This window comes from Euwallacea fornicatus, chromosome 34, assembly GCF_040115645.1.
Source record: "Euwallacea fornicatus isolate EFF26 chromosome 34, ASM4011564v1, whole genome shotgun sequence".
Lineage (NCBI taxonomy): Eukaryota > Metazoa > Arthropoda > Insecta > Coleoptera > Curculionidae > Euwallacea > Euwallacea fornicatus.
The window spans coordinates 978,047-1,005,733 of NC_089574.1; the positions used below are offsets into that span (position 1 = coordinate 978,047).

At 39.1% G+C, this 27,687-nt stretch overlaps 1 protein-coding gene across 21 annotated transcripts in view; it reads left to right on the forward strand.

The window, feature by feature from the left end:
* The window catches only part of RhoGAP19D (Rho GTPase activating protein at 19D), a 167,166-nt gene that overhangs the window by 100,206 nt on the left and 39,273 nt on the right, over positions 1 to 27,687 (forward strand). Inside the window, exon 1 of one of the 21 annotated variants that reach the window (XM_066299555.1) lies at positions 26,901 to 26,994. The exons of the other annotated variants lie outside the window; for them this stretch is intronic. Coding sequence (XP_066155652.1) covers positions 26,926 to 26,994 — 69 coding nt within the window. The 5' untranslated portion in view covers positions 26,901 to 26,925. Of the gene's footprint in view, positions 1 to 26,900; positions 26,995 to 27,687 lie in introns of those variants that run through there. 21 annotated transcript variants of the gene reach the window in all.

Genomic DNA, 27,687 nt, shown 5'->3' on the forward strand with positions numbered 1-27,687 from the left:
CACCACAAGTCTCCGGATGTGAATTCGATGGAGAACCTGCGGTACTGCCTCGACCTGAAAGTTCGCAAACACTAGATATCGCCCCAAAATGATTTGAAAAGGGTGCCACATGCGGAACGGGCCGGAATTGGCGTAGACGGCTTCCACGGTTGGACAGAGAATACACGCTCAGGCGTGTACAAGCTGTGAGGGATGCGAAGGGACCGATGACGAAATATTAAAAAAATATTATTATAACTCCTAAGCCCCAAAACTCTTACTTCTGTCAATACTTTTTTGATCCACCGTAGATAAAATCAATAAGAATGTTTCATTCAACGTTTAAATTTAACATATTTCTCTTAAATTTTTTAAATCTCTAAGTCTTCAGAGAAGTTGAAGAGGTGTACGTTCTCGCGTGGAGAACCTGAAATTCACTTGAAAGGTAATTTTCATGGAAACCCCGAAACTGAACAATAGTCCGTTTTTATTTCATGATAACATGGATGTTGCCCTCTGGATAAACTTACCGGGACCTTTGAGCTCTCGGCCCATAGCGGCAGTTTCGGCCTTTGACTTTGACATTTCGACGCGTGTTGAAGTTCTATTGGAACCTCTATATTGAAGAAAATTCGGTGGTTCGGTCCCGAGTGAGCGCTCGTACCCTGTATTTTCAAGCACGAAATCACCAGTCCTAGGCAGCTAATCTAAGTTGATATGTCCTTCTGTCGCAAATGTATGAAAATTGAACTCGAACTTTTATCACGTAAAACTTATCAATTATTTGTAGGTGAATAACAGTTGTGTTTGTTTAAGCAATGAGCGTATAATTCAACAAATATTAGAATGTTCCTCGGTCAAACCTACATGGAACTCGTACACCAGACACATTTTAGTATTCACCAGGTGAAAAAAATCGGTGTTTGGTGACACCTCTGTCTGTGGTCGTTTGTAAGACTTCCAAATCGGTCTTAATTTGATTTGAGCCGATTTCGTCTTCCACAGGTCGTCCGACGCGTTAAACTTAAGCCCAGTTTAGTATCTTGATCGATTCCCCGGTGGGGTTTTTGTTTCCGTTTCGTAACGGTAAACCGGGATTAAGCTTGGACCGAAGTCGGTTTTCGTTTAATTCCGCTGGAGAAAATCAAATAATTTAAAGGCGACGTTTCGAAATTCGGTATATTTGGGATTTAACCTTATTTACGCGTCCAAGCTAACACCGAGTTAATTAAGTCTGACGAATGCTATTTTGCTGTTTGAGGGGGACAGTGCATCGGATGAGAGCATACACCCTGTATCGGGGAGAATTATGTAATTCCCCTGGACACTGCAGTTGTTAGTGGGTTCTGCTTCCGCGGCTGGTTCTAAACCTTTTGTTTTCGATGGACCACTCTCGTTTTTGTCAGACCGAAAAAAACTGAGTTGAACTGATTGCTTGATTGACTTTTTGAATTTGTATATTAACAAAGTTCTTAGCTTAAGGGTGTTGACAAGTGATTGGTGCCTGATGATTTCAAGGGCAAGAATTTATCTTTTTCGACTTTTTAATCTCTCACGAGGTCTGGTGTAAAACTGAACTAAAAAGTGGGTGGAAGCCTCGACAGTCAGTTCCCACTGCCCTTCCCTGGTCCCACGGAAACGACCCTTTATTGAATTACTGGAATTGGACGTCCTCCGCGGTACCAGGGATTGGTCCTTTGTTTTCCGCTAGTCGGGTTTTTCTTGAAATCGCCAGGGTTTACAACCTTTTCTAAGACCATGGCTGATTGCAACCAACTTCACAGATGTACTGCAGTGGGATTCCTAGAAAACCCTTACTATACCTATATTTATAAAGTATTGCAAATAAAACATTAAAAAATCTCATTTTGAATCGTTGGCTGAACTCTTCTTTGAAACGGATTTAAATTCCCAATTTAGAGCTGTAAAGCGAGGCACCAGCCACATTCATGTAGAGAAGAAGAATGAGGTTCGTCATTAAATCCTTTAGAAGTTTCTATTTCTATGAATATTTTTTTCTAAGAACGCATGCGTGTTACCTGTACAGGAGTCTGTGGGTAAAATTAACCATTAGCGTGCAGTAAAGCTGGTAAACGCGTGCGGTAAAGCTACTTTTATCACACCCGTGTGGAAAGACACGTAAACAGAAATTGTAATGACTATAGACATTCTTCAAATTTATCATGGAGGCTCCCGAAGAGTTTTAGGGCCTCCAACTTTCTCAACTAACCTCGACTAGGCTTAACTGCGCTAGGCAATAAACTACTTCAAGGGGCACAATTATGTGAAAGTTTCCAGGGTTATGATACCCCTTCGTTATGGTTTATTGCCGACATTTGGTATTCCCGAGGAAGTCTGATTGCCTTCAGACACACCCGATTTGAGTAATCTATGAAAATGCATAGCTTTACGTTTGAGAACCGTATGGCCACAAATTGAGGAAGTTGGGAGTTGGAACTTCGACGAAGTCACGCAGTCCCGTTCTCTATACGAGTCACGTAAGCAAATTAACAATGTGCCGAAAAATGATTTATCGGACGGTCGATTCTGGTTTTGTGTCCTTAAAAAATAGGCGCACATAAAAGTCAGTGGGTCAGGTCAGTCCGAATGGTGATCTTTATTATAACGGATAACGATAGTATTGTGCGGTTATTACGGCGCATTACCTAACCCTAAGCTAATCAAAATATTTTCACGATACGATCTGGAAAGCGTCTAGTCGTATGCGTCATCCCAAACTTTCCAAGTTTCCTATTAGTGTACGATAAACGACACGTTAATGCCGTATTATTTTATCATTGTTTTATTAGCTTTGGCAGCTTCGCATATTGACAAAATTCGGTCCAAAAATACTCTCAGTGCATTCGGTAATAATTCAGTTCGAGCGCACACACACCTCAGAACGCATTACCCAAATTTTCCATACAACACCAGCTTCGCAACCATTGCGGCCGTAGTAGGCGCAATATCAATTTTAATAATTGTTAGAATATAATTTTATGCTCGGATTAACTTACAAAATTGATAATAATAATTGTTAATTATCCACGCACCGGGGTCCTTGAACACGCAAATAGTTTCAAACCGTTAAATTTCGGCGGGCTTTATTCCCACTAGTTATCTATTTGCGTAAGCCGCGAGGTGGGACCAGCAATGGGGGCCCCAAAATGTGCAAACATCTTTTGTAATTAAGTTGCACAAACAAGTTTTTTTTTCTTTTTTTTTTTTTTTTTTTTGTATTTTCGCGGAGCGTGGCGAAAACAAACTTTCAGATTTATCACTCGGACGATGGGGGAAATTAGAGATTCTTTCCTTCGAAGCTCTTTATTTCGTGCGAATGCGATGATGCAATTTGTCAGCTTCTTAGAAGCCCCTAAAGGGAGGAAAGTGAAAGAGAAGTGATGCATTAATGCTGAGTGACACATCAAAGAACGAAATTTTCAATGTGCGGGCACACTTATCTGGCAGATTTGCGTCAAGGAAATGTTTATCCTCTTGGTAAACATTAACGATTTGACTTTCTAAGTTGTGGCGGTGGTCGTTCGAAGATAGAAACAATTATCGTTCTTCCGCGATGTCCGCATTAGAGATTTACGCCCTGCGTGTGACGATCTGAAGCTCGAGCGGGAACTCGGTCTCGGTCTGCAAGCTGCGAGAGTTAACATGGCAACGTCTTGGAAATTTCACCGAGGAAACAACTCCCGTGGAAATGGAGGAATTGCGCCGCGCCCAATGCCGGACTGCGATATCATCCTTTCTACAGAAATCACCTTGTAGACATACAGTGTTGGCCATAAGTATGGAAACTTTTTTAATGTCGCTTTTATTTCAAGTGAACGATTATAATTCGAAATTGTAAATATAAAATTGATTCTATTTTTAATACTTTATCAACATCCCTGGTATATTGGTATTTATTGGAATTTGATTTGGAGTAAATATTAAATAAAAAAAAAAAACTGCGGACAAAAGTATGGAAATCAATAATGTATTTTCAGTAAGTTATAAAATATATCCTTTGCTTTCGAAATTGTGTCAATATTTTGTGGCAAATCCTTGTCCTTTAATTACCGCACGACACCGTTGGTTCATAGAATACACCAGTTTTCTGCAAACTTCCACTGGAATCAATTTCCATTCTCTTTCCAAAACCTCGAATGAATGTGGTAAACTATGATTTTTTTCTTTCCGAATTTGCCTTCCAAGGTGTTCCCAAAGATGTTCGATCGGGTTAAGATCTGGACTCTGCGACGGCCATTCCATTTTCGCGACGCAATTTTCTTCAAAACAGCTTTGATGCGTGCTTGGGGTCGTTGTCTTGCTGAAAACTCCAAGGCAAGGGCATTTCCCATTCTGCGTAAGGAAGCACATGGTTCGCTAAGATGTCCTTGTACGCGAATCGGTCCATAGTCCCTTCTATTTTAATTAATGGCCCAACCCCAGACGCAGAAAAACATCCCCGGACCATAACACTTCTACCGCCATGTTTTACGGTAGGCAATTGATACTTAGAGTCGAATCTTGCATTCTTAGGACGTCTTACGAATCGAATACCATCACTACCAAATAACTGAAATTTACTCTCATCGCTCCACAAGATTGTATTCCATTTTTCCTGTGACCAGTTGATACGTTGCCAAGCAAATGCAATTTCTATTTCTTTTGTAAACTAGTGGTTTTTTGACAGCAACCCTTCCAAACGAACCTCCAGCTACCAAGAATCTTCGCACCGTGCGACTCGATACCGCCACGTTGTGTTCTTCAGCAAGAAGAAGAACTGAAGAAAGAAGTCTTGAAATATCCGTTGAAGTCAATGGTGGATTTTTTTCCTTCGACATCCTTCGTATTAATTCTTGAGTGCGTTTTGGAAACTTTTTGGGCCTACCTGGTCTTGGAAATCTCTCTATTGTACCACGTTCATGAGAACGTTTCAATATTGTTCCTTTGGGTACATTTAAAGAACTAACGATATCACACTGCTTGTGCCCCTGCTTAAGCAACTGTACAACTCGCCGTTTTAATTCTTCAGATAAATGACGCTTTGGCATCGTCACTTTTATTGAATTCTACTGTATACTGTGCAAATTCGATAAATTTAGCCTTTATTTGATTCGTTTTATCAAAAAATGCAAATAGTTTGCATACTTTTGTCCGCAGTTTTTTTTTTTAATTTAATATTTACTCCAAATCAAATTCCAATAAATACCAATATACCAGGGATGTTGATAAAGTATTAAAAATAGAATCAATTTTATATTTACAATTTCGAATTATAATCGTTCACTTGAAATAAAAGCGACATTAAAAAAGTTTCCATACTTATGGCCACCACTGTAGTTATTTAGGGATTGACGTAGGTACCGGCTTCGGGGGAATTCCAGGGAACCTCAGCGTTTTAATTTCGGCAGTAAGTGCACACTTGCAAGCCGTCAAAAAAGGCCATTCTCGTTTCTGTGGCTCTCGATCGCAGCCGGCAGCGATACATCTCCGTATCTTACGGTTGTTTCATCGATGGTTATATAACTTATTCGGAATTAATTGTCTTCTTCCTGTATTCGGCATCATAGCTAAAGTGAATGTATTTGACAAGACCGTCAAAGGACAGTCGATGTCAATCAGGTCACGTAGAGCGGTGCGCATTGTCCCGCCCAAAATAAGAGCGGCGACACGCGTGGGCTTTCGGAAACGATAATAAATTCAACGTTTGAGGAAGAAAAAGATGTAGAGCCCGAAGAATGTCAATACAAAAGCGTCAAGAGTTTTTGTCAAGCTCTACAAGTGATGCTAGAAAACGATAGATTTTGGATATTTAACATCTTCACTGCCGATGACCCAACAGTTGAGTCAAGGGGACCCCTACGAGAAGCCGATGACTTAACTGTTGAGTCAATCGTTCCGCTTTACGCAACAGCCGCTATTTGTTCGGGTCTCGTGTAAGGATGAGTATCTTTTCTCGGACTGTTAGGAAAGCACAGACTCGCATTTCCCTTCGTACGTTTTTGATTTGTCCATAATCTCCTAACGCAACGGCGTAAGTTCGTGCTGGAGACGTTCCAGGACCGAAACAAACCGACGAACGACGGGGGAGGGGGACAGGTTCGCTTAGCCGAAATTGAGTTAAAAATGCCCGAACAATCGCTATAAATTCATTCAATAATCGAACGAAAGCTGTAATGTGACATTTAGCTTCAACGGTGGAATGGTTCAAATTGAATTTCTTTACAGTTTTCCAACGAGTTATATTTGCGAATTTACGGAAACCTCCTACGCGTTGGATAATCTGGGCAGTTGCACGAGTACATGTATAAAGCACAATTAGCGGAAGTAAACAAAAGTGCCTAAATATTTTGTCTCAATTAAAGTGCTTTGGATTGCTTTAATGCGTTCTTCTTATCCTCTCTGTTCCATTTAATGTATTGCCGTATTTTAATGAGATGTATTTCGGAGCCTAAAAATAGTCAAAAGACTTGTTTGTAGCAGTGAGGCCTAACACAACCGTGGTGAGGCCAACGCAACTAAAATATGTTCAACAACGTGCACATTGCGAGTGTACCTCTTGTACTTTAGTAAATACACAGATTTTTTTATTAATTATACAGCCTGTCCGGTTTTCGCTGGAGAGCGGCTGTACCACCTCGGCAAGTATAGCGAGTAGCAACTTCGGACAAAAAATTTGTTACTGATGTGACTAGAGAAATCTCTGGAAAATATTTTCAGCTTCGCGAAATCGCCGTAAGGGGGCGTAGTGGGGACGGTAGTTCCTTAAAATCGACACATCTATACTAAGTCACTAGTTAAGTAGCACATTTTAATTTGCTACCAATAAGATTGCATCGTTCTGAAACTTTTTCGTTTGACACATAATTTCATAACTCACATAATAAAAGTGGGGGAAGCCGATGAATCATTTTAAGTTCAAACTATCGTATCTCTGTTTCTAATTATCCGACTTCAGTGACTCTGCACTTCATCGTGAGCATTTCAATATTCTTCTTCGTTTTTGACTTATTGGTAAAAAACTGAATTGAAATGCGCCTTTCGGGAAAAGTGTAGGTTTTTTAAAGCTTCACAAGATGGGCTTATGGAGATAGTATAGTTCCATTTGATTTATTAAAGAAAAATGAAGAAAACCGCTATTACCTGAAAGAATGCCCTCTAGCGATTTTGTTCTGGACCACGGATTTTTGGTCAATGTGAATATTGAGTCGGCTTATAATTCCCTCACGATTTTAAGGAACTACGTCCCTACTACGCCCCCTTACGGCGATTTCGCGAAGCTGAAAATATTTTCCAGAGATTTCTCATAGTCACATCAGTAACAAATTTTTTGTCCGAAGTTGCTACTCGCTCTACTTGCCGAGGTGGTACAGCCGCTCTCCAGCGAAAACCGGACAGGCTGTATGTCCATCCGTGCGTATGGGTATTTTCAAAGATTTTCTCTTAAAGGCATCGTGAATTCTGAAGTTTATCATCAGAAAGACAGGGGTAAGATGGATATCCTGTTTTTGTCGCATTATACGCACACATGACCGACTGCCAAGCGCAAGGATTCTGCATGAACTTTTTCGCTGTTGGAAAGGTTGTTACAATAGGCGGCCGTTGACCATCCAGTAGTTTCGTAATGCTCTAATTTCTAGGAAGGTCTAATTGGAGGCCGTGACCCCGAAAGTGGCAACTGGGGAAAATTGAGCAGTTAGCAATACCAATTAGGTATGAAGAAATGAGACCGAAACGTCCGTTCTTCGGTTCGTTGTGACAGCATGATTTGCTCCGCTAATAATTTAATTTAATCATCGACTTTAGGCCCCTTTTCAAAGTTCGATGAATTCATTTGACCCGTTCACCTTAAAGTCCTCAAACTTCGGGCGTTCCTCCTCGTCATTTTTTATAAATAGCTATCAGCTTTGTTTGATGGAAATGTGGCGGCGAAATGGCGAATTTGATATAAACAGTTATTCAAACTTGAATCATGTTCTCCGGTAACTTTCCTGTAACGTCCTGGTGTCCTATAATTTGATGGCTTGAGTGTTGGGCCCCACTGGGCTGTTCCAGAAGGGCAAGGCAATATCGACGTTCTCTAGGCAGTCCATTTTCGACGTAGAAATTTGAAACTTTAGGGTCCAAGGTTCGAGCCTCTTGACTGCTAATAACCACGCGTTGCTCGTCTTTCCTGTCGGCCTTTAGTTTTACCCCAGCCTTAGTCGCAATGGTATCTCGAGCGTTAATCTCTCCTGATTTGCAAACGTCGCAAGTTACAAAATTGCAGTTGTACGCCACAGCACCAATCATTACTGAAATCGCAATAACTATGATCCACCTAGCGCAAATTGATATTTATGGCCATAATTACAGGCGAAAGCCCATCAATTACGTTTCCTCGCTACCATCCCGAGTAGACACCGACATTTGTTCAACAATTGACGCGAAAATGAGATGGACGATGAAGAATTACTTCCAATGCGGTGATTTACTGGAAAATTTATTCTCGCATCTGTCAGGTACCACCACACACAGGCAGTGATTTCTAATCGATAAATTACGACCTACGTGAGCCTTAAGTAGCCACCCGGTCACCATTACCTGCCATTATCTACGCATCCATCTTGGGAGATTCATTCCGCTATTACGATTGTCATAACAGCGTAATCTTGGGGCGTTAAGGGTATCTTCACCGGCGCTAAATAGATCTGATTAGAGCGAGAGCGCGTCACGTGATCGGATCGGAAAGGATATTGTGAAGGTGCGTTAAGCCCACTGGGCTTGGGGCAATTATCCGTTAAGAGAGGACAAAAACTCGCGTACCGACTTGTGTGGTCCGTTGTTCGGCACGTCCTTATTTAGTACTGGATCCGGCAATACATCCATAATCTCATAATTGTCGTATGTAATTTTTTTTAAACTGATTCGCGTGCAGACAATTAAACTGTTTTTATTTTTATTTTATTTTTTTTTTTCGGCATTCTAACTCGTCGGATTTCGACCTTACAACACGGCCAGCACACATTGCGTGGGTCCCAAAAATAATTACGTCTTCATGCAAAAGTAATTTTCTCACACAGCCATTGCGTAGGAATTGCTTTGTTTATAAAACGATCACCGTATATGAACCAACCCGTTGATCGAATCGGTTTTTTTCAACAACCTCGCTCTAATCGAAAGTTAATAAGAATTGTGCAGGCTGCATTACAATGGCTTATGGAGATAATTTGTTATTATTAAATTTATCATGAGTCGGGGTAATGTAATTTTTCTTAACGAGCCTGTAGCCGTATGAATTCCCATGAGTATGCAAGGTTTTTGAAAAATTCGCTATCATGTTTCAGGGTGCGGTTCTAGGTAAAGAGACACGAGAGGTAATTTTTATGGCGACGTCCGCGAAAGGAATCGAAAATTGCTTTGGAGATAATTGTTACCCACCACTTGTTGCAGGTTTCGGAGTGATATTAGCCATTTTAGGAGCTACATATACGGGGGTGATTCTGAGTAGATGGTGGAAAATTTCATGGCTGAATCCTGAGCCAAATTCAAGAAGAAAAGATCATACAACCTAATGTTCAAAAGTGCTTCGGCTTCGATCTATAAGGTGTTAGAAAAAAAACACTTTTTTTATTTTTTAAATTACTCGTTTATTTTTTGTCGAAACTTGCTGAAACTTCGTACATATCATGAGCCGAGTGTCTCCCCCCACAAACGTAAATTTTCGGACTTTGATTTCAAATATGGGCCAATGCGAATCGATAGGTTTCGAGCTCTCATTTGTCACTTTTTTCCTGTTAATATTTTCAATCTTTTAGACACGTTTTTGAAATCCGAATTGGGTTTTCTCGCTTTTCAGTCTCTTGGAAAATTTCGTTTAAGTCGATGGTTTAAGCGATATTCGCGATAATACTGAATGGCGTTCGCATCAATCAGTTTAAATAACAAAATAACACCCGGTGAAATTGGCCATGATTTTTTCTGTGCATTCGTTCGCTGTCAAATTTGACAATTGCCGGCTATTAGTTGCTTAAAACTGCCAAAAAACAATGTTTTTTTATCAGTATTTGTAAAAACACAAAAATGTTTTTTTAACACCCTGTAGATCGAAGCCGAAGCATCTTTGGACATGTCTTTACATGAACTTTTCGTCTTAGATTTGGCTCAGGATTCACCCATTAATTTTTTACCATTTATTCAGAATCGCCCTGTATAGTCTTAAATAAATTCGCACTTCCGCATGGATAAAGATGCTAAAATTCCCTCATCAGAAACTTATATCGATACATGCAGCCTTTGAATTTTGAACCAAATATACAAAGTTTTTTAATTTTTCTACATTTTTCGAATGTATACAGGGTGAGTCGGGAAGATCGTGCCAAACTTCAGGAGCGTGTTGTACATGAAAAATAAATGTAAAAAAACTCAAATGTTGTTATCCGATTTTCGTTTGTTTACAAGTTATAGCGTAAATAAAATTAAAACATAAAGGTTAAGCAACGTTTAGACGAAACGTTTCCTGGACGTTGGATTGGTCGTGGTGGCCCTATTAGTTGGCCTCCAAGATCTCCAGACCTCACACCACTAGACTATTGTTGGTGGGGTTGGTTTAAGACTGAAGTGTACAGAGTAAATGTGGACACTCAAGATGCACTAATTCGACGCATTAGAAATGCTGCAGCTGCCATTAAAGAAAGACATGAAACAATCAGGAGCGCAACGAATGCTCTTCATAGACGAAGCCGAAAATGTTTAGAAGTTAATGGCGATATTTTTGAACATTTACTATGATGATATCCGAACGTTAATTTATGGAATTTCTTATGAAATTTATAATTTTTTAAAATTTTATGTTTTAATTTTATTTACGCTATAACTTGTAAACAAACGAAAATCGGATAACAACATTTGAGTTTTTTTACATTTATTTTTCATGTACAATACGCCCCTGAAGTTTGGCACGATCCTCCCGACTCACCCTGTATAAAATATTTATTTCCACAAGGAAAAAGGCTATCGACCGTTGATGGTCTTTCTGCCCATGATACAAATTACTACACTTAGTGTTTCCTACTGTCAAAGAAAGAAAAGAAGAAAGAACGGAAATATTTTGAATTAGTTGCACTATTTACATTTACAGGCTGTAGTGCTCTATCAGGGTTGAATTGGGGAATTGGAGATTTGACTGTCTCGTTTGTCTTGTCAGACACAGTGGGGTTACTATTGCCCCATTCTCAAGATTGTCCTTCCATTTCGTTTGCATGTCCAGAATTCTTTGCGTTATTCTTGTCATGTTGGTGCTTTGGTACAGTAGTTGGTTGGATGGGTTATGTAGGGGGTTGTCGGGGTGACGTAATCAGTCTGAGTGCGATTTGTTCTATCGTCTGTATATGTTTTTTTGTTTTTTCTGTTGTGTTCGCTCTTATTATGTGCCCGTAGTCTAATAGTGGTCTGCAGATGGATTTGTATACTTTGGTGGCTGTCTCCGTGCTAATTCCCTTATCTTTGTACGTGAGTAATCTGAAGTGTTTCGCTCTCTTCTTAATTTCCATCCTGAATTCCTGTGCATGTTTTGTGAATTTCATTATTTTTCGAATATTAAACCCACATTAACGGTTTTTATTGCTTCTTGTCGTATGTATATATTACACTGAAAATATTTATAATTCGTTTATTCCCGGTTAGGTCATAAAGGCATGTATTCATAGCTTTGTGCAATTCAAACTTTATGAAAACCCCTTGTAATTTCCCTTGTACATAAAATTATTCGACACGTGTCGCTGTGTCGTCCAGAGCCATCAAGTGCCGTTACAACGAAAGTTCTAATGTATTTGTGTACTCAAAATCTGGTGCGATTACTGAAAAGTGTCCCTCCAAAGACGAAAATCTGCCGACCATGTCGCTGGACATCGATCAAACCCACAAATAGCCTTTCAACTGTAGTTTTGAATTGACCAAACCAAATATGGAAAATTGAAATTCAACTATAATTATGGATGGCATTTCCATTTACCCTGGACAGGATAAATTAAAACGCCGGGTAATATTGCCATAAAAACATTTTTTACGGCCAATACCGTAATAGTATTTTTTATTATAAATGTGTAAGAAAGCTTTTAAAGTATAAGCAACATATTGCAAAACTCAAAGCGTACCGGAATGATTTGTAAGGCGCCAGAACTTCAATGGCTCTTATACGCGAGTTTTTTTTTCTTTCAATTAAAATAATGCGGAAAAACGTGTTTAGACATGCCCGAATTCAAATTTGCAACGTTGTTTGCCTAGTAACCGTACGTGCCCCTTAAATACCGTTTATGAAAGATGTAGCGTATATGTACATATACAGTGGCTGACAAATAAATAAGAACTTGAAAATTTCAGAAAAGTGGAAGTATTGATAAGAAAAAACTTCAGTAGAGGTATCAATATGTTTCTTCATTGAAATGAAGATGTTTTTGTATTCTGTATTTTAGAAAAGAAGAGAGAGAAAAGAAGTAGAGAGAAAACTTATTTTACGAAATAATTAAACACAAATTATCATGGACGAATAAATAGGGACAACTGTCCTTATCTCGAATTATCGTATCAAAATATTCTTAACATTCGCTATTTATTAAATTAATTGCAAAACGTTATCCGCACATTCAAATGATAATTAATATTTTGTTGGATAACCTTTATTTCTAATGACTGTTTGACAACGTTGCGATAGCGATTCTATTCACATTTAGCATCGTTCCCGTGGTATTGCATACCAAATCCGTTGAATTTCTTCATACGTCCGAGACGAACTTGTTATGTGTTTATTCCTGAGAATTTACTTTACATACCACTACAAATTTTTAATGGGATTCAAATCCGGACCGCAAAGAGGCCACTTAACGACACGAATTTAATCTTTCCGTTAACCGATCCTTTACAATTTTCGCTCTGTATTTAGGGTCGTCGTTACGTTGGAATTGTCAAACAACACATTTTTGAGGATGTAGAGACACTTTGTATGATCAAAATGCCATCGACTTTTACTGTTGGTCCTACACCATGTCAAGACATACAACCCAATAATTTAATGTCGTGATTGTTGCGTGTGGAGTGAAGGTTAAAGTTGTGTTGTGTTAGGAGGTCTTCGAACATAGGGTCGGCCATCAGAAGCTGACCTGTTAATTTGAGTTTTATCCCATTACAGAATATGCCTTCGCTGTGTAGTTGTCCATTCAATATGAGTGCTTGCACATTCCAAACGGCGGTTCTAATTTTCTTTGTTGTTGAAGGTGTTTCGCTAGCAACGCTTCCAAACAAGTTATTTTCATTCAAGCGTCTTCTAATTGTTCTTGTGGAGACTGTGAGAGTTTCATTGTTCAACAGCTCCATTTACAGTTGATTCGATGTGAGTTTTGGAAAAATTATTATTCTTCGATCAAAGGTCATGGTTGTTTTCGCTGCGCTCTTTTCCTTCTAGGGTTTTCTAACGTTTGGTGCAAGTAAAAATGTTTAATTGTGTTGAAAATCTTTGTTTTTGAACAATCTAAGTGCTTAGCAACTTTGCTGTAAGACGTAACTTTTATTCACTAAGGATGTCATTGCTTTCCGAAAACCGGGAGCACTATGCTGTTCTCTGCCCATCTTGCCTTTGGTGTATCCGATCTAATGCATAAGAAGCGAAAAACAGAACTAATAGCAATGCATTTTCAAATCGTTCTTATTTATTTATCCTTAGAAAATTGGTTTATTTCGTCGCACAGCATGTTTTTATTAACAATATTAGAAATGTTTATTGGAAGCGAATATGTATTTTAGCAAATTCATTGTAATCAAAGATTTTTTTAACTCCAATTATAGCAAATTAGTTTTATATGTTTGATTGTCGTTTTCATTTACATGGCCTCTACGGTATGGCTCAGTTAGGATGCGTGATCTTCATCAGGGTTGATCTGGTGCGTGTATTGACTTGGTGTTCGGACTTCTTGGACAGTGTCCTCCTACAGATGTTACAAGAGGGGTAACGGACTGACATTTTTCGAGTTTTTGCAAATTAAGTAGGGCTTCCCAGTAACTCAAAATCCATTTTTCTTTGAGGGAAAGCACCTCGTTACTTTAATTAAAGCCTCTTTTGTTTAATTATATGACACACAATATACTTACATAAAAAAACTTATTTACAGAACGTATTATTTTACACTATTCAATGTAATTTCCACAATTTTCTGGATATCTTTTTATTCGACGTCCAAAAGCTTTGAAGCTTTTCCGAATTTCTTCCGCACCACATTTACCACATTTCTCACCTTAGCTTTTAACATTTCTCCATTGCTGGGTATTAGTCGAGGACAAACCATTTCTTCAAGACGACCCCATAAAAAATCCAATATCGTAAGGTTGGGTGACGGTCGAAGCCACGCGATCAGATCACTACTACCTATTCATATGGGAGAAATTCAAGAAGCTTAAAAGAATTCAAATATAGAATAGAAACGCGTGCGGAAAATGGTGAAAATTATATTGAATAAATTAAAATAATATGTTTCGTAAATAACTTTTTATGTGAATACATTCTAGTTTTTAATTTAATTCAAAAAATTATGTTTTAATTAAATTAGGCAGATCTAGATGAAATTCGGTCATTTTTTCCTCTGAGCAACTTTCCTTGATAACATTTTGCGGCACAGGTAAGACCCGCTCGATTTGCAAAAACTCAAAATGTGCTTCAAATTCGTTTCGCAACGGGCAGAGCTTAATTCCAGAATTGAAAAATAAAATTCGAACATTTTTAGTCCATCGCACCCGTTGCAACGTCAAACCGGGGAATACCCTGTATTTTGAGAATAGACCAAAATCGGCCGATGCTGCCCCCGGCCTTGTGACCAAATCGCGGCTGTGACGTTCGCGTAGAGCTGACTGCACCCCCGCGTCACGATCGTTTAACGTCCTGCGCAATTGCTCGCAGTGGAGTCTGCGACCTCTGCGTTGCTCAAAGTTAATCTTGAGGTTATTGTGAACAATCACGGCACCTCTCCACATTCCAATGCGTTAACCAGGGGATGTTATCCCCTCCTTTTTGGGGAGATGACAGTAGATGTTTTTGAACACTAGAAAATTTTTTTTCCGTTTCATGACCGACATCGAAGCCATCATTCTTATTCGTATTCAGAGGGAATTTCGACAATTTCAATGTCAAAAGCTATGCGCATAAAAACTCGTTGCTAAGTTAATTACGTTCGTCGAGTCGAATGGGTGGACGGGTGGCGACTGCAAATCGTCACATTAATCCATCGGGGCTGTCAGAACGGACCGAAAATTTGCGTCATATATCGTCCCGGTGCTCGTTACGGGCCAGCAAAAAAGTCCGTTCCGACGGCCGCCTTCCTAAAATGGTCGTTTGGATATGAGGTGTTTATTGCTGCCGGAATTTATTGGCGGATCAACCGTCGTTAAAATTAATTTCCTCGACCGTTTAATCTGGTTTACGATTCGCCGTTTCCGGACTTTTAACTCGAAATGGTCAATTTACGAGATAGGTATTTAAACGTATACAGGGCGTTCAAATTAAAAATCGTCTGAATCGCGAAAGTCCTCAATAAGCATTCGTGATTTCCTCGCATTTTGGCAGATTGCGTATCACATTTGGAGTATAATGGTGGTATTCACAAACCCAGGGTGGTAACCGAAAACACTCAACAGTTTCTGCGCCATACCATTGGTAACATGCAATTGATGACTTGCCGTATGCGAGGGGGTTGGTTTCCCGACCCCAACCATGAACATCTCCATAAAAGACACGAGGTTGATTAAGTTGAGGTGGAAGTGGGCAACTCGGACTTCAACAATATGCCGTTCCGATATTTTAAAAGTCCCGACAAACTCATCGTCGAGTTTTGGCTCACCCTGTAGGGAAACTTTCCAGGATTGTCGAATTCAAATTATTTATGGAGGAAAGACATACTCTCCTCAGCTATATCATCGCAAATTTTACCATTCCTTCTCTAATGAAGTGCACAATAACGTTGCATCCACCTGCAAATTGTAACATTAATTTAATTTTCTAAAGGTTTGCGTCATTTTCTCTCAGGTTAGAGAAGGAAACTCTACTGTCGGACTCAAACTTTCACAAGTCGAAACTCTCACCTTAAACACCCTTATTAATGTGTGACAAGAGGCACCGAAATGAAAGACCAACATGGTCGATAATGATCTTACTTGACCGAAAATCTGTCGGCTTGAATATGGGCGAAATGAGGTTCAATCTGATAAAGCCGCACTAGATTGCGAGTTTTAATTAGTCCAATTAGCGAGACCCCCGTGACGAGAGGACTGACTAGAGGTGTCTATTGTTCTGTCCATCGTTTAGCTCGGGGATGTCGAAAAAGCAATTAAAATAATTTATTGTTTATCATGTTGCAACGCAAGGGACTTTCACAGGAAAGGCAAGGTTGCCGGGACGTCGCGCTTGTCTCGCTATTGTAAATCGCGTCGGGTTGTATATCGCCTTCGCTCAGCATGCATTAGCCCCTCTCGGGGATCTTCCGGGAAATATCGTTGCTGTGCCGACAACAAGGCAACACTGTCGCACAGTGGGTAACACTTGTCACACGTTCCTTCATCTTGGCAGTGACTATTTTGTCTCGATTGACGTTCTCTGGTTCACTAACGGTAGATGACAAATTCTACGTTACTCACGGTAACCGCGAAATACTTGCTTTAATAATCTTAACTATATCTTCATTTCTTTCTTTAGTTTCGACTCAGAAGTGTTTATTTCTCTTGGCGTTGGCTATTTAGCAATTTCATTCATTACTCGTCCCAACTTTCCTAAGAACGTTTTACCTGAAAACAATTTATGTAACGAGGGCCCCTGAGGGGTTGTGGACAGGAAGGTGTGCCATGTTCGCGGCCCCTCTAAGGACTGGGGAAAAAGTAGAATGTTGCACCGTTTTCCGCAGACATCGGAAAAAATGTATCTTCCTGTCCCCCAAATAGGTGCTATGTTGTACTGAGGATGTGATCTTAATACTACCTCTAAGAGTTTGAAACGAGATTGTGATGCATTCGCTTCATCTTGTTTGCAAAGTAGGAATACTCCCGTGGTGTAAAAAAGAATGGAGACATAGAGAAACCTGGGACAAACAAAACGAAAAGTACAACGGAGGTGAAGAAATTTCAACGTGCTTAGAACATGATGGTACCATTCATTTACCTTATAACATAATTTGCCGGAATTGACGCATCCAAGTCTTAAATCAGTGGGCGTTAAAAGGAGTGATATGTTTGAACCGAGCATGGCATATTACGGAAGCCTCTTCTAGATACTCCCTTGAAGAAAAGGCAAGATAACAACTTCGTCCTGGAACTGATACTGATAGAACGGAACGTAAATCGTGACTCGTATGTTGACGAGTAATTATCAGTAAATTTCACTTCTAGAGCAACTATTCACTTGATCTTGATCTACATTCAACCATCCAGATATCGAGAAGAGACCTCGGAGGAGACAGTTCAGCAAAAGGACACACGAACCCGTTATGGGCTGGATGGGGTCATGAGACCCGTGATTTATTCAGCATTTCTTTTCACTGTTTAATGATTTTCATTGAGTCGAAACTTTAATTATAAGAGATTCAGTTCTTGCAAGTCGATATGTTAATTTTATAACACTAACCAATGTCCAATTACTCATGCCTAAGCATGATTCAAATTTGTACTTGCGCATACCTAGCTTGTTTTAGTGTCCAGTGGTTCAAATTTTTAATTTAGTGCAATTTCTGACCCCAATGAAATATCTTCATTTTTTCAGAATGTGTATTTATACAGTGGGGCAAATAAAAACCTTCCTACACCACTTTTCAGTTATTTGTTGAAGTTTGTTGATTGTTTTTCAGTTTTTATTTGATTGATTTTAACTATTTATTCTACCCTTTTTACGCATTTAATACAATCTTGTCATGGGATTAGTTCTCATTTTTAAATTGTTTAGTTAAGCGTCTACAGAATTCATGTGAATTCCTCCGTCGAGTACTGACTTCTAAAGCGATTAGGTTTACCATGGTAAAACCCTAATTTATCGATGCATGACGAGGAGTATCTTGCACTTTTATTAACATCGATAGTTTTCACACTTTTGAGAAAGTCCCAAATAGGTAGTGATCATTAATAACAGTGAAGTGATATGTATTTTACGGAATTTAGTGAGGACTGCCGGATCCAAGTTGAACATTAGTTCGCATTAATTAAACATTGTAGCGTGTCTATTGACGCATTTGGTGCAAAACTAGTGTGTTATATTGTTGTATTACGTTGTTAACTTTCAATAATAGATTTATACAGGGTCTGTGATTTACTAGTCCTACTACTGCGGTCTCGGTTGTTAAGAGATAGGAGACCAGTAAATTAAAGGAAAATTGTGCAAATTAAAGCTTAATAAAAATATGCTTCCAAATCGGCACTGTTGCCAACACTTCTCTCGATATCCGTGAAAATCTGGTATTTTCTTGGTTTATTTTTCATCCAGATATCTGATTTCTAAGAAAAAAAACGAAAATAACTCAGTTTTCCACGAACTTAGCGAAAAGTATTGACAGAGCTATTGAGATGAAAACTTATTCTTCTTAAGTGTAATTTAAAAAGCCGATCTCGTATCTCTTAAGACAAGCGAGGTCCTAGAGATGGAGCTCGCAAAACTGGCACCCTCTAGGTTACTAACCGGCTGTGGATATTTTCCCATCGGTTGTACCTGATGCGAACGAATCCTTATTGGGTACTACATATTTTATCAGGAAACAGTGAAGTGCTCTTAACTTTCATGTTTTTGTTCGTTCGGTAAAAGTCGGTACTACACATGCGTATGTATATTTAAACTTTAACTGCTTAAGGGTGAAATTCACTTCGCAGTGGTGTGACAAGTCAGAGTTAGAGGTGCCATTCGCTTGTATGTGTTTTATATGTACCTACTTGGATCATAACGTTTACTGTATTAACACTTAATGGAACGTTTTTTGAGCTAAGTACTGTAAAAAGTTTTTAATATATTAACGTTAGTCGCAAACGGCTGAAGTTTCTCTTCTTTTTTCCTAACACGATGTTGAAGTTGAATACGTGGAAGGTACGTTCGTCGAAATGTCGATTTATTTGCTTGAACTACACGAATCATTTTTCAAATGTATTTATACGGAATTTCAGCGGCATAGAGCTAAAGTGAAAATAAAAGAACACAGTATATGAAGAAGCTAACGGCACTTTTGCCTATATGAAAAATTCTGGTATGACTGCAACATACATATGTATAATGTGGTATAAACTTGCCAGTCCGAACCGGAAATTTTGTTGCACGTACTTGCCCGGTCGTCCCGTCCCCCTTAGTTATTTGAAACCGATTCCTTGCGAAGTCCAATACATCGATATGGTGGTGACTGTCAAGAGGATGTTTTCCAATGAAATATGCTTCGAGTTCACCATTTTATAAGGAAATTATATCATCGGTAACGTTATCAGGAGTTTGATTTACTGGCCCTAAGTACACAGTTCCAGTTCCCGCCAAACTTCACTTTTCGTAGCAAAAAATGCGCCAGACGTGGCATGTCCTTTTAAACTGTCCCAGGCGTGCTGTTATGGACGGAAGCTCATTATAGCTCCATACCGAGGCTTGCTATAAACGGGAACTTCAAACAAATATCTGTGTCTACTTATGGTTGCCCTGTATAGACAGAGACGTGGAACGGCACAAGTCGCGTTCACCTCGACCAGACGGCTTGGCGACATCGCCACGGGCTTGCATACAAATCAACCTCCGATTACTTTTATTTTATTTATGTAATAAGGCTCACAAACCGATCGAAAGTTAATTAACTCTTATAACAATATTGGTTATAATATGCAAAATGCCGCACGGACGGCATGGCATTCGAATAGCAACAAATGACGAAATCATTTGGAGGTTGTTAAATTTAATTGTTTGGCTTTCGCATTAATTGACGGTTGTTTATTGTCAGGAAGAATTTATATTAATTAAATGAATATTCCTAGGAAGAATAACACGTTTTGTGTATGCCGTTGAGTGTCCAGGGTGTACCATTGAAAACTTTGCGCTCGGTTTACTTTGAACTGCGATCAAAGTATTAGAAATTTGCGCCCCTCGTCGATTTTGTTTTTTTTTTTTTGGGGGGGGGGGGTCTTAACGTTGAATGCGGGTTCACCAAAACCATCCCCTTTGCAGGGGCGCATTCAACTTTAGAATCTCAAATGGCTCTATAGCTCGAGTGACAGAGATCAATCGAAGGAGTTTTTCATTCTTACTATCAGCATGTAATTTTTTTTCAAATTTCGTGTCACTTGTTAAGTAGTGGATCAACGTAACTCACAAATTTCAAAGCAGGCACTGAGTAAATTGGAATGAGGTTTGAGGAGGTTGTGTGTAGAACCTTCCCACCTTCCGTTCGTCAAATTCGCATCTGCGGGCGCCCCCTTTTTGCCAATTTTTAATTGTTTTTCACCGCAAGCTTTTAAAAAATCGCATTTAGCGATTTTTACTGAAACTGTGGAAAACGATGACAATACCTCACAGGACAACGTGCCGTTTCCAAATGTGTAGATGGGTCGTCGCAGATCTATCGAGTGGCCACCGAACTCGTCTAACCTGACATCCCTCGATTTTTCTTTTGAGGAGGCATTTAAAGTCGAAATGTCACGTCACCCAACCTCAGCCTCCGCATCGTTGAGGAATGCCGCCTAATTGCTCCTAAAATTTTTGAGAGAGTGTTTAAGAAAACGTGGGACAACGTTCGTCTTAGTGCACAGCAAGTGGAAGGTGGATATTTTCGACAATTCATTAATTGATTAATGCGGAGTACATTACTTTATACACTAATGCAGTTTTGAATGGTAATGATTTTAGGGGCCTGGATAATTGCTGATCAAGACAATCAAGACCACAGCGTCCATCTCTTATTTCGACTGCATTTCCATAAAGGGTTTCGTGTCTTCGATGTGACAACAAAGCACTGCGACGTAGTAAACGACAGAGGCGATCTAGAAGTGGTTAATAAAGCTATTTTTTAAATAAATTTCGCCAGCTTAAAATAAAACGAATTTTTATGAAGGTTAAACTTCGCGAGGTAATTGTAATGTCTTGGTAACGTAAAGGTCAAATTATTAAAGTTAAAATGAGGTGAAGTAGATTAACTCAATAGAATTCAGAGGCGTGCAAAGAGCCCATTTAGGACTAAAACATTTTTAATATCATGGTGCTCTGACGGAGACCACATTTCTTTGTAAGCGTATTTTTTAATTGCTCTTGAATAAATAACAATAATTGCCACGCTAATGAACTTGTCGAAGTAGCAAAGCTGGGCACGAGTGTGAAAGCTCGGGGCGTCAAAGCTGTGTGGGAAAAAAATTACAGTTTTTGTCAGTTTCATGGAAAAGTTTGAAAAATCAAACGGTCGGTGTACCCCGAATCGTTCTGTGCTACGCAGTAAAGCTCGGTGTCGTGCTCCTTCTAGGCATCATTTCGAAGCTGGAAGGGAAGACTTGAAATTTGACGTCTCAATGCGAGAAAAACCAGGGTCACCCGTGCAGAAATGAACAAACTTTAAAATTCATGTATTGATGAAAATATATATTTCCATCAATGATGCGATTTTTCCATGATGGTGTTCCTAAATATACTTTTTGTTTGGTCAATTTGTGCGCATAGATACAGTGAGGTCACTTTTCTTTCGTTCAATACTATAAAAGGATTAAAGCACGGTAGTAAGAAAGAAGACATTGCATGTACCATTTATGTCTCGTTAGCGCTGTTGAGCAATCAGCGAACATAAATTCCGGGCATTAGTGACTTTCTATGAAATCCGAATGTTTGATGCGGTTCTTGCTGTTTTGTTTTTATTCCTTTTTGGTCAGCGTGATATTAGGTCGATCCCCTCCTCTCCATTTTCTGTTCCAACAAATATTAAATCACAATATATCGTTAAGAAGGAAAATAGGGCCTGATCTTAATGTTCTCATTATTTATACAGGGTGTCAACTAAATTATGGCATTAATTTCAGGAAGCGACATCTTGACATATTTTATGAAAAAAAGTCTTAATAAATCTATGGCCTATCTTGCTTCGTTTTCGTGATACAGGGGATCGATTTTTTTTCGGTTTTTCATAAACATTTTCGGACATAAGAGGCGACATTTCAATGAAATTCAGTATTTAGGGTTTTCCAACATGATACATTCACATACGATATCCATTTTACTGCAATAGGCAAGGGGCTATTGTTAAATCTTTATTAATAAATTGACGTTTTGATGAAATGAGGTGCAATGAAATTTTTAATCATCGATACTTCGAAAACTATTGCTCTGAGAGTTTTCGACCAAGTGTTTTGTTTAGAATTGACTGGGAAGCAAGGCGTAATCTATTAGAAGCCCGAATACGGGGTCCTAAAGAGGTTAGGGCAAATTTAACATAAGGACATTACTGCAGGTGGCGCCCCCTATATGCCGTGGTAAAACCAATATCACATGTGAATTTCTCGTCTCGGAAAACCCCCGAATACACTGAATTTCATCAAGGTGTTGTTCTTACGTCCGAAAATATTTATGAAAAGCCGAATAAATGATCAAATTTGGACACCCCGTATGACGAAAACGAAGCGAAACGGGATATACAGTTGTCGACAAAAGTATGGAATACTATGTAGCGTTGTTGTTTATGGGGGCATTATCAGTTATTCAGTCCAATTGTGTGGTGGTTTTTGTGCAAAATATGGCAAAGAACAAGTATTTTTCGGAAGAATTTCTCAATAGTCCAAATGTTACGTGATAGCTGCAACCAAAAAGACATCGCAAAAACGTTAAAAATCGGCCACAGGGCCGTCTCCAAAATTTAAAGAAAAATTGACTTACTTATGGGGGGGAACTTACGAGAATGTAAAAGACGGTCTAAATCCTGTACGTTCAAGAAAAACGAACGCCACTGCCGATCGACGGATTAAAAAAATATCATCTGCAGATCCTGGCAAGTCCTCCAGGATTATAAAGCAAGAAATCACCAACAACAGTGACATCAATATAAGCGATCGCTCTCTACGTCGTTGGTTGTGCGAAATGGGATTGGTAGGAAGGATTGTAGCGTAAAAGCCCTTAGTTTCTAAGGACAGAATAGCCAGAATTAATTTTGCTCAAAAACATTTGTTTTAGCCACCTTCAAGGTGGAGCACTCCTCTTTTTAGCGATGAAACTGAAGTTAATATTTTAAATTCTGATGAGCAACATTATGTCCGTTGATCTATGGGGACTAGGTTTGGTCCCAACCATCGAAAACCAACAGTGAAACATGGTGGTGGCAGCATAATGATATGGGGATGTTTTTCTCGATCCGGCGTTAGATCGTTGGACAAAATTGAGGAAGTTATAAATCGGTTTCATTACAAAGTCATTCTTGAGAACCACATGCTGCCGCTTGCTGATGAAGATACGGCTTTACTTTGTCGTTTCCAGCGGGAGAACGACCCTAACCGTTCATCCTGATTAGTAAAAAATTGGCTGAATGATAGTAATGTTTCCGTATTAGATTGGCCGTCCCGGCCACCGGATCTAAATCCAATTAAGCATTTCTGGGAGCATTTAAATCGGAAAATTCGAGCCAGGAATGGGTTGTGGAAAGTCTTTGCAAGAAGAATGGGTGAAGATTCCTATTTCCATCTGTGAAAATTTAATCGATTTTACGCATCGTCGATATCAGGCTCGAAAGGATGTGCCACAAAATATTAGTTTATTTAAAATTTTGTATTGATTATAATGGGTTTTACGAACTTTGTTCAGCATAATTTATTGTTTTTATTTATTTTTTTGGTGTTTATAGAAATTAACTTATTTTTGTTCATCATGTTGTTGAATATACACGTGGGTTTATATTACGACATAGTTATGTTTTAATAATTAACTATTTTGACATAAAACTATCACGGATATTCCATAATTTCGTCCACAACTGAGCGTTTTTTAGGACTTTTTTTCATAAAATTTGACAAAAAATCACCCCCTTGGAATCAATGCCGTCATTAAATAATTGATATGGTGTTTTTTTGACGTAAATATTGGGACAGCTCCGAGACGAGGTACTCGGCAACCTTCTGGGAGTGGAAGCTTGTGACACACATTCGGGTTACCTGACAGGAATTGTTATTCAAGAAAGCTCCGGTCGGTCGCGCGCACTTACCCATTCGTGAAAGAAAAGCACAAACGGCAATTAGATCCTCGTCCCGCGCGTCTATTTTCATTTGAACCGAGATCGAAAATATCGAAATTAGTGCCAAAACGTTGTGAGTTTTCAAAACACACGGCCGATCGATTCGATCTTATTTTCGCCGGTTTAACGAGCGGCAGTTAAAGATTTTCGACGTTTGCGTCATCTGCGAAGTGTAGGAAAAACCAGGTTTCCGGAGCGCTAGAGGTTGAAAATGGGAATGTGGACCTCCGCTGAACCCGGAGAGTGCATTTCCTCCTTCAAACCTCCTCGCATAAATCCAGCGATGCCGCAAATAAATTACGCGAATGTGAATATTCGCACTCGTCGTTTCAGTAAGCGGTGGCACATTTATTGCCGGCCATTAGTCAAAAAGTCAAGAATCGGGCCGACATGAATTTAATTGCCGGGATAAATTACCTTTTAATATGTCGACTATGCGACCTCCGGTATATTTGGATAATCTCGTGCGGTGCATCAGCAAAGTTAATTATATCGAAATGCCCCTCTTCGCGGTTACAGATGGTCTTAATAATGAGTTATTACTGGGCAGCTCTATTTTTGACTATATCGACCGCCATAATTTCGGGTGGCCGAAGAGTTATGGGGACCATAAGTCTTTCCTTGAGCGCATTAAATTAACGTTACACTCCTGGAATTGCATAAACACGGACCATTTTAAATCCGAGTCCGTTTGCAGCTAAATTTATTGCTGCATTCTAAATGACGTAAATTGCCGCGAATTTATCAAATTAATAGAAAACGGATAAATTGGGGGGATAAATCTCGCCTCAGGTCTTGCGAATTGAGAAAACTCTTGGTACGAATTGTTCCGTTTGTTTCCCACGGTCTTCCGGCCGACGCCGGTGCCGATTGGCTTGTGCCGTCAAGTGCGCCAGGACAAGAATGCGTTTCTGCTTGCCTGGCTGGACTCTCAAAACACTATCGTGACGTCTAATGCCCCCACCTAGGCTGCTAAAGCCGAGTTCGATATTTAACCCTTAAGTCGCCAGGTTGAAATTAAAAAACAATTATCGTGAGAACTGAAAAATTGACTTGGACATATTATCTATTACCCGCCGATGGCCCTGTGTACTCCTTGTCAAAGTAAAGAATTGAGTAATAGCAATGTGTTCAGGACAGGAGCCCAGTTTCTAACAAGCGGAACTTCGCCGTGTTATACAGGGGAAAATGTTTCGAATTTTCGTGTAATAATCGCCGTTAAATCGGTAGGGTGTAAATGACCGGCGTTTGATTGATATACAGGATGTTCCGAAAAGGTCAGGAGACAAAAAAGTATGAATTTTGTTTGTCTCCATTCTATTCGCTTAAATTAAATATTGATGTCTTTCAAAGAAAAATGGCCCTGGTGCCAAAAGAGCTAATTTTTCACTAAAGGCTTCTATGCCAAAATCGTGCCTCGCGATATTCCCTGTAACCTCCGTAAGTTGGAGAAAACCTTTTTGAAACATCCTACGTGTTGACTGAAGGTGCGATGCGCCAATGCATCGGTAACCGTCGACTTCCCACGGTTCGTGTTAAAGCGGTTCGGCATGTATTGGTCAGATCAGTGGGAACCCACCCTAATGCGTGCGGTTGAACCATAAGTTTAGGACCACTTACAGTAATAACCAATTGATCGACTAAATGCCAGTGTTCGCATGAAATTTTAGGGAGCACTCGACAGTGCAGGGACGGACTCTACTCTAAAAAATTTCAAGCTAAAACTATTCCTCGCAGTCAAAGTGAAGCTTCTTTAGTTACTTTTATGTTTTTGTACGTTATATTTAAAGGTACAACAATATCTCTGTGCATTTTAAATGTTTTAGCCTCAGTTTAGTATACCATACTTTGATTCCGTGAGGATTGAACTTTTTCATTTGTGCTTATGCTTGTCCTTGTTAATTATAAGAGTATCTTTTACAAATCTCTCGCGGTACAGGAACCATTGATGTCATATAATTAATCCCACTGAATAAAGTAAAGAAAACAACAACTCAAAACTGAACCTTAATAAGTTGATTTAAGATTTACGTATTCACAAGTGATTTATAACTTTGGATATTGAAAAACCAGAAATTACTTAAGTTTCCTATGAATGTGAGGGTCATTACCTTATTTGGGTATTCCCACGAAATTGCTTAACGTTTACGTCAATAAGGACCTAAGAGACTGGCTTTCTCATCTACCTCAAAAGATGACATTTTTTGTATAAGGTCAAGTAATAAACGGTCGATCGCCAATTTCGGAATCGTTTCATTTCTTAACGATCGCGCCATAAGGGTGAATAAATTTCGACATAGTCAAAATTAGTCATTTTTATTAAAGCGCGATGTTTGTTACTGAGAAAATGTTTACCGGCGATATTACAAAATATGTTTCTCCTCGTGTACATACATTATCCGTTGATTAGCTTTGACTTGATATCTTATCTCGAACGCTACGTTGCCGCGTCATTTAAAAAGTATTGGGTTTTTTTCACGTATTTTCTTAATAGAAATATCTTTTCAGTTAATTTATTTTATATAGTACGTCGATAAAAAAATATTATTGCCACGATTGTCCATAACGATCTGATTGATCGGCTTACTAAAATTATTTCATAACAGTGAAAATGTAAGTTCCTCAATTGATGTTGCACCACTGTTAATTGTAGATATTGCACATGACAAATTGATAACGTTTCCCAAACAGGTATCAGAAATGGTTTTTTATATGATTAATGTGAACGGAAGAAGGAATTATGCATGTGTCTATTGATAAAAAAACTGTGCTTGAAGATGATCTCGCTGCCGGGCAAAATAGTAAAAACGTATGAAAACTAATTATTGTGATTTGTGTTAATAATAAATTACATAAATGTGTTAAAGAAATAGTGATCAATGGTGTTGAGTTCCCCAGAGGCTCTATTTAACTTAATTTTACTAAAGATTATTTCTCCAACGGATGGTCGAATATGGTCCCCTTACAGGTATCAACTAGTGTGTGTGTTTCCTTCGAAAGTCTGGTTACTGCCCACGCCAATGTTCCAAAGTCAGTCAATTTTGAGGTTAAATTAATCGGTCAGGACTTGATTGTTATCTTAGAAATGTGTATTTCATAATTCGATTCGCAAAGATTAATCATATATTGAATGTAATTTGGTCGAGTGAGATTTTCATGTTCTAAAAATTTCACTAAAAGTTAAGGAGTAAACTGTCTTGACTGTTTATATTTTTCTCCGCTTGTTTTCGATATTCCACTAACACGCCCTATGAACCTCTAATTTTAGTTTCTGAAAATTAATCATTTTTATCGCTTCTTCTAGCCACTTAGGCGCTCCACCTAATAGAAAATTGCGACATCCATTTAATTTTTTGGTTTCTAAGAGTTCGTTGAAAATTCAGGTACTGTGGCTTCACCGAACCTCAACGAGATACTTCCAGGTTACGTACCCCGTCAAAAAATAAGCAAATATTTTAGGTTTCCCCTCATAACTCAAACCCTTGGACCCAATTATCTCCAG